The 12,491-nt window shown below is 56.9% G+C and overlaps 4 protein-coding genes across 4 annotated transcripts; 1 reads left to right on the forward strand and 3 right to left on the reverse strand.

Moving 5' to 3' along the window:
- Nucleotides 1-17: 17 nt before the first annotated feature.
- On the reverse strand, nt 18-2,430 carry JCM15063_003887 (acyl--CoA ligase; the record flags this gene model as incomplete). The annotated part of the gene is made up of 10 exons (XM_076676931.1): nt 18-85; nt 154-309; nt 387-485; nt 563-800; nt 889-998; nt 1,074-1,364; nt 1,421-1,778; nt 1,844-2,063; nt 2,172-2,244; nt 2,370-2,430. The coding sequence occupies 10 exons, from the start codon at nt 2,428-2,430 to the stop codon at nt 18-20; spliced, it is 1,674 nt and encodes a 557-aa protein (XP_076535913.1).
- Nucleotides 2,431-2,735: 305 nt separating this feature from the next.
- JCM15063_003888 (Sds3 domain-containing protein) lies at nt 2,736-6,392 on the reverse strand (the record flags this gene model as incomplete). Its single annotated transcript, XM_076676932.1, has 7 exons — nt 2,736-3,659; nt 3,731-3,927; nt 3,995-4,094; nt 4,162-4,313; nt 4,373-4,519; nt 4,599-5,079; nt 5,142-6,392. The coding sequence occupies 7 exons, from the start codon at nt 6,390-6,392 to the stop codon at nt 2,736-2,738; spliced, it is 3,252 nt and encodes a 1,083-aa protein (XP_076535914.1).
- A 1,608-nt stretch (nt 6,393-8,000) lies between these two features.
- Nucleotides 8,001-9,887, reverse strand: JCM15063_003889 (uncharacterized protein; the record flags this gene model as incomplete). Its single annotated transcript, XM_076676933.1, has 4 exons — nt 8,001-8,822; nt 8,883-9,094; nt 9,168-9,256; nt 9,316-9,887. 4 exons carry the CDS (start codon nt 9,885-9,887, stop codon nt 8,001-8,003), a joined length of 1,695 nt encoding a protein of 564 aa, XP_076535915.1.
- An 864-nt stretch (nt 9,888-10,751) lies between these two features.
- JCM15063_003890 (uncharacterized protein) lies at nt 10,752-12,153 on the forward strand (the record flags this gene model as incomplete). The annotated part of the gene is made up of 6 exons (XM_076676934.1): nt 10,752-11,172; nt 11,242-11,432; nt 11,502-11,567; nt 11,626-11,697; nt 11,774-11,986; nt 12,052-12,153. The coding sequence occupies 6 exons, from the start codon at nt 10,752-10,754 to the stop codon at nt 12,151-12,153; spliced, it is 1,065 nt and encodes a 354-aa protein (XP_076535916.1).
- Between the last annotated feature and the right edge of the window lie 338 nt (nt 12,154-12,491).

A 12,491-nucleotide genomic window follows, 5' to 3' on the forward strand; every position in this document is an offset into this window, starting at 1 on the left:
ATTAGGTCGAGACCTCCCTAGAGCTTGGCGCGTGTCGAGCTGGCAGCTTCTTTCGCGGCTTCGGCTTTCGCCTCGTCACGCACAACTGATCCGCAGAAAGCAAAAGTCAGAATTCCGTATAGACAAGACCAGTCAAAGGAAATTGCTCCTCACCTCGTCGAAGGATCTTGCCCGAAGGACTTTTCGGGATCGTATCGACGATTCGAATCCCGCCTTTGAGTCGTTTGTAGTGCGCGACTCGATTGTCGAACCATTTGTTGATCGAATCGACATGGTGCTGATCTTTCTTTCCCGCTTCAGACAAGACAACTGAAACAATGAACAAGAGGGGGATCAGCGTTTTTTCTTTTCGAGCTCAAAGGTTTAAGCGCGGTCCTGGAACTGACTATAGGCTCTAGGGAATTCGGACGCCTTGTTCTCGTCATAGATGCCAATGACGCAGGTGTCGGCAACGAGAGGGCATTCGAGAAGAGTCGCTTCGAGTTCTGTGCGGCAAAAGGGGAGAACCGAAGCACTTCTTCAGTCTCGAGTAAACGCGATTCGCGCAAAGCCAGATACTCACCGGCGGGGGCAACCTGAAACCCTTTCGTCTTGATCAGCTCTTTGAGGCGATCCGTGATATAGTGCGCGCCATGTTCGTCGACGTAACCGATATCACCCGTTCGAAGCCACACGTCCCCCTTGTCGTCCTTGACCAAAGTCTCGGCCGTCGCGTCTGGCCGGTTGTGATAGCCAAGCATGATCGATGGTGCCGAAAGCAAGAGCTCGCCAGGCTTGTTCGGACCGAGGTCCGCGTTCGTCTGCTCGGTCGAGCAAGAGGCAGGGAGAGGATCCGAGCGCGTCAGCCCGATTTTGCACAGGTCACGAGTCAATCGACGCCAGTCTCACCTCGACGTCTACAATCCTGCTACGCAGCATGGGCAGGTTTGGACCGATAGAGCCCCGACGATTGTGAGGCGCGAGCGCAACGTGCGTGGTCGGTGAGGATTCAGTCAGGCCTATGGAGGCAAGTATCCGTTGGCACTTTGTCGGATAAACTCCGGCTAAATAGGCCAGTACGATGCGCGACGTACCATAAGCTTGGATGACATCGCACTTGGGTAGTCGGTTCGCGAGCTCCTTTTCGAGTTCTGCGCCGAGAGGCGCCGCACCGCTGATAACGAGTCGAAGACTCGATAGGTCATACTTCTGAGCGATTGGATCACGAGCGAGCGCGAGGGCGATTGGCGGCACGAGCATGAGGATCGTGGCGCGGTGTCGTTCGACGAGTTCGCAAAGGGATTTGAGCTCGAATTTCGGCATGACGAGTACGGGCGTCCCCATCAAGACGGGCCAGTGCAGCAACTTGGTCAATCCGTAGATGTCTGCGATGAAAGGGATCAGTCCGGGCCTGGTATAGTTACAAGGTGTTGAGCCTCACGATTGAGGGGCAGAACCGCGAGCGAGACGTCTCGATCCGTGATATCCTTGTTCAGCGGCGCGAGCATTGATAATACCGAAGTCATGTTGTATGCCGAAGTTCGTACTCCCTTGGCCTTCCCGGAAGTACCGCTGCTATATCCGAGGTAGGCGACAGTCTCCTTCGGCGTTGTGCAGGGATGCGGGTCAAGCAGTTGATCCGAAATCAGGGCGTCGAGCGTCAGGAAACGCTCGTCAGCCCCGGCTGCTTCGTCCTTACGGATGGCGAGCACGATGTTTTCGACTCGACGCTTCTGTGACCATCCCAGCTGTTCTGTTGCCGCTAGTGCGACAGGAAGCACAGAAGGGTGGACGAGGAGCTGTGGAACTCGGAAAGTCAGCCCACATAAAAATGGGAACTGCGCAGGGTGGGCGGAGACTTCACCAGTTCAGCGCCAGAGTCGGCAACTTGATGGGCGAACTCTGCAGGCAAGTATGCGGCATTCGCGCCACTGAAGACGACACCGGCACATTGTGTAGCAAGCACGAGCATATGGTAGTAGAACGTGTTTGGAGAGAACAGGAGGACGACAGCGCCGGGCTTGAGACCCGAGCGACGGAAACCGTGCGCAGTCCTTTGCGCAAGTTCGCGCAACTGTCCGCGGCTGCAAACCAAACGGAAGAAGGGAGATCGTTGGTACTGATGGTCCGAATGCGACGTATGCCAGATCTGTTGCCGATACGAGCTGGAGAAAGTGAGAAAGTGCGCTCACGTCAAAGTTCGTCCCGAGGGTCCATCGATGACTGCCAAATCATCGTCTGACTTATTTCTCGGGTTCGACCACACTGTACGTTACGATCAGCGGTCAGTTTCGAGCTCGATCTGTCACTGCGGCGAGACCGAAAAAGGCAGCCGCGGACCAAGTGGGGAAATCTCTCGAGGATTCCCGATCGCAGAGAGGGCGGCTCACCTTTTTCCCACACGCTGCATTCGGGCAGTTCGACTTTGGGCCAAGGCGATTCGTAGATCATTGGTGCTAGTGATTGGAGCGAGTCCTGTACAGTGTCGAGGGAGTCGAAGAACAGGAGAGCCGAGTTTCGAATTATCCGCCAATCCGGCAATCCCGCGTTCCGAAATTCAAGCGAGGGAGAGGGGAATGCGCCGTAGCTCGATCACTCTCCCATGCGCGGCTCGGTATAGGGTGATGCTACGGCAGACTTTCAACGGGCGAGACAAGAAGAAGACAACTACGATACAACACTGGTTCGGAACACAAGGCGAGAGTTGGCGTTGCGAGGCTGATATCAGAAAGTCGGGGAAGGGATTTGCGCGGCCGTTACATGTAACCAGCTCGCTGCGCAGCACTAGAAGCCGCCGCGGCATGATGTGCATACTGACCTTGATCGGGCGCAGGAGGGTACAACGAAGGTTGAGCCGGTTTTGTGGCTGGCGCAGGACGAGGCGAGTTGGCCCGAGCGGCGGCTACTGCCATCTCGTGCCGGTGTCGATCGAACGGCGGAATTGTCGGGATAGCCATAAAGGAAGCGGGAGAACTGCGGCCCGAGCCTGCTCGTTCAGCCGCTTTCGTTGCAGTGGTAGTTGATTTTGGCGATCTGTGACTCATGTGGTCGTCAAGCGTGAGGCGGGCTTTCGGGTTTGCACCGCCAACTGGCGTAGTACGGCCGCCAGATTCGCTCGACCGCTCGTCGTGGCCGTTGACGCCGCCTCCGCTCTGGCGCGAGCCTGCGATCGAGTCAAGGGATTCTGTTACTCCGAGCGTTCCTCCTGCGCTCAGTGTCCGCCGGCGTTCGTCTTCGAGATTGAAGCTGTGCGAGGCTTTTCCAGGCCACGAACCGTGCTGAGCATGCATCGCCTCCGCAGTGATCGTATCCGGGTAGGTCGAGTACGGATAGATCCGATTCGAGGCGGCAGTGTAAGCATGCTGTTGAACGCCTCCTCCTATTTCGCTCGGATAGTGTCCGTGTTTCGGATTCGAAGGCGGTCGAGACGGAGGCTGGTCACGACCGGGCAGTGGAGGCAGGGAAGAGAAGCCTGCAGGAGTCGCGGCTGCCGCAGCCGCTGCAGCCGCGTACGAATGTGACTGCATGGCGATGGCCGCGGGGTCGTAAGCTGAATAAGGGTATCCTGGGGCGAGGTGGGCGGTACGAGGGTCGGCAAAAGCCGACAGATGAGGCGGTGCCGGACCGTACATGGCATCGTAGTGGCCATAGAGACCAGGATGGCTAACTGCCTCCCGCAGCTGCAATGTCGAGACGGATCAGCAGGGACGCCGAGCACAGAGCTAGCGAGTCTAGGCGGAACGAAACTCACCCCCATTCGTTCAAGATCAGCGTACGCGTCGGCGTCTTCAAGTCCACTGAGAGAAGAGTCTGCCCGCACATCCGGGTTCCGGAGCGCCCATGCAATCTCATTCTCGACGAGAGCTTCTCCTTCAAAGCCGAGTCTGCGCCTGTGATGTAGCGGAACAGCAGGTGGTGGCCGCGGTGCCAGAATAGTGGCAAGGGTATCTATTCCGACACGATCCCACGGTCAGTATCCAGACCCAGAACGATGTTGCGTTGCAGAATCGCTTACCATCTTTTGGCCGCTCCAGGCTGCGCTTCTCGCGATCAATCCTCCTGCGCTTCGAATTTGCCTCGTCAAGCATTCCGGTCCGAAGCTCGGCGCGCTTGTTCTGTTTGAGGGGCGGAGAATCAGCATGCGAATGCAAAATGTGGAAACAAGGTCAGTCTCGTGCTCACCTGCCACTGGTTCCACATGGCATGCTCATCCGCAATATATTGTCGATCGTAAGACGATTCGAGACCGTCGAGCCAAGCCTTCGCAAGTTCGAGGCGCTTGTTCCGCCGGAGTTCGAGTAATTGCGTGAGGTGGATGAGCTCGGGATGGGCGCCTTTCGTCACAGAGAGTTAGCGCTGTTACGAGGATCGACGAGTGCCAAAAGCGACGTACCAGTTTCGATGGCTATCCGGTCCTTCTCGACTTCCGTCAACCGTTCCACGTACAGCATATCGCGTAATTTTGCGAAGTGAATCTCGATCTTGGTGAGGTGTTCCATGGCTTCGGCCCGCTTTCGCATGAACGCCGCGTCCGAAGAGTCTGTAAGGTGGAAGAGATACAAGAGCGTAAAAGTGTGTGAGCTCCAGGAAAGATCAGTCAGCACTGATCGTACACGCACCTTCTTCGTGATCGCTCTCGTTCGCGTCGTCGTCCTCAGCGGCCAGAGCATCCAGATCGACAGCCTTGTCCTTGCCCTTTCCTTTCTTGCCTGGCTTCTTGCCACCTTTCTTGGCGCTTGCTGGTGCGACCCTCTTGATCGGTTCACGTTTCGATTCCTTGTCCTGCTGCGGTTTCTCCTTTGCGCCAAAAGGCTCTTCAGATTCGACGCCTCCATCTCGAGACTGACTGTCATCCTGTTCTTCCCTAGATCCGACTCCGAGATTCGATTCCGTCTCGAGCGACTTGACCCCATTGACAGAACCAAGGAAATGTTGGTCTCCGGCCTGGGCGAGTTGTTGTAGCTGATCGTCGAGTCGCGCAGGCTCTGAGGTGTCGAATTCGACGAGGCCTGTCGGCTGTGGGAGTTCAGGCATTTCGCCGTAGCCGGCGTTCACGAGAGGACCATCGTGCAGATCGAAGTTTCCAGTAGACGAGTCATTCTTGAAGAGGGACACTCGTTAGCTTGCAGGCATCTCGAGAGAGTGTAGAGTAAGAAACTGACTGAGCCCGAGTGGGACATCGAAGGTGCGCTCAAAGCGCCCCGTCCTCGACCTCGCGGAGCGCGGTAACGGGCTCGACCTCGACCTCTTCCGCGCGCAGAACGGCCCGTAGCGTAGTCCGCGCCATTCCTGCCCTGCTCTTTGGAATCAACATCCTCGGCACTGCGGTGACCTTCGTCATCGAGGTGTTCGTGTTCGTCAACCAGGATCTGAGGTCCGAGAGCTTCCTCCTCCTTCATCGTCTTGAGGAGAGCCGCACCGTCCGCCGACGAGACGACCGAGAGCGGGCTGTCGCTGCGAGCCGAGGGAGAGACGGACCTCGGTCGTTGAGAGACGGCCCCGCCTCGAGCTCCCGATCCACGTTTTCCTCCTCGCGCCCCTCTACTCTTCATGGCTCCACCTCGTCCGCGTCCGCGTCCACTCTTCTTGACTATCGGCAAGTCCGACTCGGCTCCGTCAGACAGGTTGCCGTCGTCCGTATTGTCGAGCTGACCATCCTGGATATTTGACGTTCCATGCTGCGCCGGCGCAGAGTTGGCAATGAGGGCGACAGTCTCGTCCTCGAGTTCCGAGAGCGAGTTGGCCGGGGATCCTGCTCGAGACATGTGCCCGTTCGCTGTCGAGGACGAGACGACTGAGCCGCTGGTCGAGGGCCCGCCTCGTCTCAACCGCTTGACGAAGGATTGTCCGGACTCGGCGTCGCGAGCTTGATCTTGCTCGTCTCCAGACACGTCAGGAGCGTCTTCTTCGTGCCCCTCGCCGGTAGCTTGGGCGCTCGCGTCGATCGCTCGCATCACAGCGTCGAACCGGTTCGAGACTGCCGAATTGGGTTGACCTGGCCTGTTTGCGTGATCACTGTCTGGTTCGACATGATTGTCATCTTCCTCGTCATCGTCGATGGCTCGACGTTTTTGATTCGGTTTTGCTCGTGGTGTCGGTTCCATATCGAGGTCGTCATCATCGTCGTCGTCGTCCAAATCGGTCGTGTTCCCGTGTCCGTTCGGCACAGTTTTCGCCGACAGGAGACGATCATCGTCCTGGTCGTCATCGCGATCGAGCTCGTTGTCGCTCGAGTCCTGCTCTGTCAGGCTCGAGTCGCTCTCGTTCCCACCTCTGCCGCCCGTGTTCCTGCGCGAGGGTCCCGAAGTCCGTTTGACCGGAGAGTGAGGGGCAGGGTCGGACCCCGGAAGAGGTTCGGTCGAGGCGCCAGCAGATGAGAGCGAGTCGGCGTCAGAAAGAGGTGAATCGGCCATCTCGGGCGACAAGTGGGGAGAACAGGCGCAATCTGGGACACACACGAAAGGAGCGCGTGACTCGGTCAGCAGAGTGCGATCAAGGCTACCAGTCTCTGTCGAGCGCAGGAGCTCACCGGATGAAGGTAGAAAGGCCGGTTGGACGATTTGAGAAGGAGAAAACTTGTTGACGACAGTCGGGATCCGGCAACGTCTTTAGCTAGTGATGGTGAATATATCAAGGGCGCTTCAAAGAGCGCGTACAAGCGTCGTCACAGCTGTAAGGAGCTGTTGCTGCGCGTGGCGGTGGGGAGCAAAGCGAGTCGGGCGCGAGTGTTGGCTGAAGCGAGTCGAGGCGGAGCTGAAGCTGTACTGTCTACAGAATGTCCACAGACTAGCTCGAAAAGACAGATCAGTAACCTTGCACGATTGCGGGAAGCAGCAGGTACGGTCGAGCCTGAGTCTGCGGCGAAGGAGGGTGGATCGTTCACAGGCCCGCAAAGCATCGCCAGGACGTCCTGGTTGTCCGCTAGCTCCTCGAGAGCCTGTACGGACTCGTGCACAGCTGCGCGAGCTGCATCCGGGTAGTGGGAGCGGTGAAGCAGACTTACCCCGATGTCGAGCGATCCGTCACTAGCACGATGGGGCGCAGCGGTGCTTGCCGAGCTAGGCTTGACCAAGACTTGTAGTTGTCAGTCGAGCTCTGCGCGGTTGACCCGGATAGCTGAGTGGACGTGGGGTGAGCGGAAGGGAGCGGGACGGCTAACGACTCGCATGCAGCTTGCAGGCGATCGGCACTTCTCCCTCATATCTCAGACGATTTCGTGGTCCGATGCGTACCATGCCACAAGCACTCTCAATCACCGCCGCTGCAGGCTACAGGCGCGTCTAGTCTCCGTCACGGGTCTCGTTCCGCCTCATCCCCTCTCGCTTGGTCGGCCTCGATTTCCGCCAGGTGTACGGCGCTAGCATGTTCTCCCGTCGTTACGGTACCACTGAGAAGCGCTGTCTCAACACGACCCGTCTGGGCCGAATCTACTGGCAATCTCACTTCGATGGAATATTGGCTTCGAATTCGCTCACCACAGAAAAAGAGAGTTTGGTCTTCATCGCGATTGTCTGGTGGGTCGATGGGACTTGGTCTGTTTGCGCTGGACTGCGACGCGAATCTATGTAATGCAAACGACACTGCGCAGACGGGATGATGCGCTCCTTTCCACCCCGCCCTGCCTGCAACGATCTCGTCTTTGCAACTATGAGACCGCGACCCGTGTTCCAAATCTTGGATAAAGGTAAGCGTGATCGCGCCGACAAATCTTGCAGAACGCGTGCCCTTTACTTCGGAGATCACAATGCGAGGACTGTGCGCGCCTTCGTCACCCTTTCTAGGTAGTAGAGAGAACGAAATGCATTGCTTTGGTACACTGACTTTAGAATTTTCTATGGACAAAGGTAAGAACGAAAGAAACGATTGAAGTGCGAGCGAGAAAGAGTCGCGAGGGCCAGCTCAATCGCTATGAATATACAGTGACGGGCCGGATCGGCGAGGGAATATTGCGAATGAAGCTTGTGTCCCCTGGTGATGACGGCTCTAAGGCTGATTACCATCTACATTGCTCAAAAGGGATTTTATTGTCGCGTGTCGTCGGAGGGTTCGGCTTGAACAAGCTCGACTCGATCCGCAGCGTGACCTTTGCCAAAGTCACCTGAGACTCCTGTATCGGACGACGAAGCAGAATGGGGAGACTGCTTGAAAGTCGCTCCTCCCTCTGAAGATGCGGGAGTGTGGCTGAGCGGTGAACCTTCGTTCGAAACGTCCGATCCGGAGCGGTCCCTCTTCGTGAGCCCTGGGATGAGCAGCGATGCGCTAGAGGCGGCACGCTGCATGATTCTTCTGCCCTTGGATTCTTTCGGGGCCGTGCCCAATCCATTCGAACCCGCTTCCGGGTTGACGCTCAACATCGAGTTCGTGCGATTCCTCCTGAGCTCCTCGCCGAGCTCTCGCCTTGGAGCGCCACCTCGCGTCTCGCTGCGGCTCATGACGTCGTCGAGCCAATCGGTGATGCGGTTGTAGATTGTCTGTCTGACCTCCTCGTTCCAGAATCGAACCATAAGCACATCGTGCACTGCGTCGGGGGTCTTCTCGACCACGAGCGGTACGCCGTCGCGCGTCATGCCTTTCACGAGCGACTCGATTTCGGCCTCGAGCCGTTCGGCGTCGCCATAGTGGATGAACGTCGGCGAGAAGCCGTCGAACGAACCGTGGGGACCGAGCTGCGAAGCGGGCGAGATGTACGGCGATGACAGCTCAGAGTGGGGTTTGGTACCGAGCAGCGAAGTGACGAGAAGTCGTCGAGCGGTTGGATCGTCCGCAAGATAGTCCTCCGGGTTCGGACGAGAAATGTAGGACGTCGTGGAGTGCGGGAACGAGTGTGAAGGGTCACACCAAGGCTACGGAAGAATAAAGCATGAGACCTCGCTTGCGGGAAGTGAGAGATCCGAAGAACTCACGGAGAGCAAGAGAAGGCCGCCAGGAGGAGCAGTCCTCTTTTCGTCTCGGATCCAGCGAGCGAGAGCGAGCACGATGTTTCCGCCCGCCGAGTCACCAATGAGGACAATCTTGTGAGAGGGAACGCCGGAGCGGATTAGCTGAGCGTAGACCGAAACGCCGTCTTGAAGCGCAGCAGGGAAAGGCGAATCGGGCAAGAGGCGATATTCAACAGCTGTTGAGGAGATGCGCCATGGGTGAGCGATGGATCTCACTGCTAGTCTCAGCGCGACACGTGGTGAACATACCATGAATCGAGGAGAAGCAGTCCGTGAGCATGAGGCGTCGGGGAATAATGCTCGTTTGCGAGTCTTCGTGAGCAGAGAAATGCGTGTAGCTGTGAGGGACATTCTCATCAGCTCGAAAGGCGACTTGGCAATGCTGTGGAAGTCTCACCCTCCTCCGTGGAAGTAAATTCCGACCAGATCACCTCGGCCTTCGCAGCCTGATCCATCCGGCGTGTCTTTCGGAAGTTCGGTTTGGGTTTGTCCGAGATCAATGCCCTTGGTGCTTGCATCGTCTCCTTGCGAGCCTTCCGACTCGGCATCGTCGTCAGGGAGACAAGTCTCTCGCTCCCAGATGAACGTACCGACCCTCTTGAGCGGGCGGACATCCTTGTCATCGAGCACGCCACAGCAGGATGCGCCTGCAACCCCGGGTACCCACTCGAACCGGGTCTCCTTGAGGTGGTCCCGGTGAGGCTCTGCAGTCGGATCCCTCGTCGAATGTTGGACTCCGGCTTGATCCGTGATCGCACTCACGCGACGAGTGAAGTCGACCAGGAGAGTTTCCGAGAGGGACCAAGTTGAGCGCGGCTTGGGTCCGCACGAGTGCTTGATCGCCCAGTACGGGAGCATGAAAAGCGACGAGGATACCCGGCCCGTGCAGTAGAGCCATTTCAGAATTCGGGGCGAGGCATAAGGCTGAGACGGTAAGGCAGCGAGGTTGAGATCCTGCGGTAGCGACATCTCGACAGGAGGGAGTAGGTCAAGGCGTGGCGGGAACGGGAAACGCTCAAGGTTGAGCTTGTCGAGGATAACAGGGTTGTTCGTAAAATTCCTGCGCTGAAGGATGACGTCCATATGAGCCACAGAGAGTACACTTCGCGTGTTCGACGTCGATAGCCGGTACTCACCGGATTTTGACCCAATCAATCTTTCGGCCGCAAACTTCGGATTCGAGGCAAGCGAGTCGGCGGTGCGCTGACAAGGCAGTCGTTGGTAAAGCCTTTGATCAATCGAGCGTGAAGCGCCGTGTTGTAGGACACGATCTGCGCGTAGCACAGCGGTCGAGGGAGGGGTCGCTGTGACGAATGTGTGGGTCGAACGAGGGGCTGAGGATTATCCAAAATCACTAGCGAATGTCGTAGGCAGGTCTTGTACTATCTCTGTGATGCCGTTGAACGAGCTGCTGTCGTTCAGTGAGGCGAGCGATCTTTGGAGGTGACTTCGGCCGGCCATCATCATCGGAATACAATGCCGCAGCGCTCAATCGACGGGGCGGTGCACAAATTTCTACTTTATTCTTTTTCAAATCCAGTCCTTCTCAGGTGCTCTGCTTGAGACAAGGTGTTCACTCATTGTTGAGCGACCTTTTACGTCTGCAACGCTTGTCCAAGCCAAAGGGGACTGTCAGTCAGCGCAAGTACCGAGTTCGGCCCGCTGCGACTTGTCGTCATTTTCTTCTTCGCGCTTTCTCGCCTGCATCACTTCAGCTCAGAAAGTTCCCTGCTAGCGCGCTCCCTCCCTCTACCGCAAGTCTCGCACTACGGAAGCACGATATTCTGCAGCAGCCCCCGCGTTTCCAGCAGCAGCACACCGCTACCCGCCAAGATGACATCAGCTGCCGAACCTCGGACCTCGACCTCGTCCACAGCCTCCTCATCCTCGACACACAGCGCCGTTAGTCGCGACAAGGAATGGCTTCCTCAATTGATCGCCAAGTATGGACATTCGCTCTCGACTGCTTGGATTGAGGACCGCTACGCAGTTTGGCGGGGCGAGCATCACCAGCAGTCCAACCCGAGGGTCCAAGGCTACCTCGCACACGGCAAGTTCTACTTTGCGTGGGGCAACCCACTCTCGCGCGACAATGATGAGGTCAAACGCGAGATCGCACGCGAGTTTGTCGATTGGGCGACCAAGACGAAGCACAAAAAGGTCGTTTGGTGTTGTATCGACGGCCCATTTGCCGAGATCCTTGGCAAGGAGCTCGAGTGGAGCGTGTTGAGCTGCGTGCGAGAAGATATCCTGCGTGAGTTCCTCCTCGGTTCTACCTAGCGCGATGTCAACTCAGCCTGACTCGGATGACTGTTCATGTCAGACCCGGATTTGAAGAAGCTCGAGCAGAAGGACGTTCGCCAGAACGTGCGACGTGCTGAGCGATCCAACATCACCTTCGACGAGTTGCACCTGAAAGCGCCCAACTTTCAACCGGACGAGGACACGCGCACGGAGATTGAAGCGGGACTCGAGCGCTGGAAAGCAAACAGACACGGAACTCAGATTGCAGCCGTAGGTCGTTGATCCATGGCCATCGCGCAGGTATATGATCGTAGCTGACGATTACACCTTTTCGCAAAGGCCGCCTTGCTCCCGTGGCTTGATGCGAAGCACCGACGCTACTTCATCGCGCGTGATGAGCACAAAGTAAGGTCCCTCTTCCATGTTCGAATCCGGGCAGGAGTCTAAATCGCTTTCTTTGCAGAAAATCGTCGCCGTTTGCATCCTCGCCGCTATTGCTCACGACTCTTACCAGGTCAAGCACGCTGTTACCTTTGTGAGTGTTCCGAACTAAAGTCTTCACCACAAGCAAGCGTACAACGCTGACTCGTGGTCACCGTTCGCCCGAACAGCCCGAAGCGCCGCACGGAGTTTCAGAGGGAATTCTCGCCCACGTGATTCGTGAGATGCAATTCGAGGGCAAGAACGACTTGACTTTTGGCGCATCAGCTCAAGACGACCTACAGATCGAGTACAACCTCAAGGGATGGAAGATCAAGATGCTGGGCAAGGCGTACAAGAAAATCGTCGCAAAGTATGGATTGGCAAACCGAGGACAGTTCCGGGTGAGTCCGGTCCAGAGTTTTGTGCACGATTGCAGCTGAATCACTGATGTGCTCGATATCTGCAGTCTAAGTTCGGAACCGAAGACGAAACGCTCCACATCGCGTACCCTCAGCATGGTTTCGGATTCGGAGGTCTCGTCGCACTCATGAAGATGATGAAAGCTTAGATGCCCACGCCCGCCAACAGTACAAGCGCGCCTGTTCCCTTGACTCTCGCCTAGACTCTCCTCTCCCCCTGCAGCAAATACCCTGGAGCCACAGACATGTCTCTGCCCGTTTCTGACCCCTTTCATACCTGATTCTTATACCCATTCTTCAGCACACTGCCGGCTCTTCGCCTACCTCTCTAATGTTGCAGCTACTTCGATCCAGCTAGATATTGTCACCTTCAATGCAGCAGTTGGTGCCACCACACACTTTTCTGCAGGTCCTGACCATTTAGATTGCAAGAAATTTATTCCCTTTTGCCGCGCAGTGTCTTTCGGTGTGCATTACGTCTGAGGCA

The sequence above is a fragment of the Sporobolomyces koalae genome (assembly GCF_050403365.1).
Source record: "Sporobolomyces koalae JCM15063 DNA, S_koalae_JCM15063T_v1_ctg6, whole genome shotgun sequence".
Taxonomy (NCBI): domain Eukaryota; kingdom Fungi; phylum Basidiomycota; class Microbotryomycetes; order Sporidiobolales; family Sporidiobolaceae; genus Sporobolomyces; species Sporobolomyces koalae.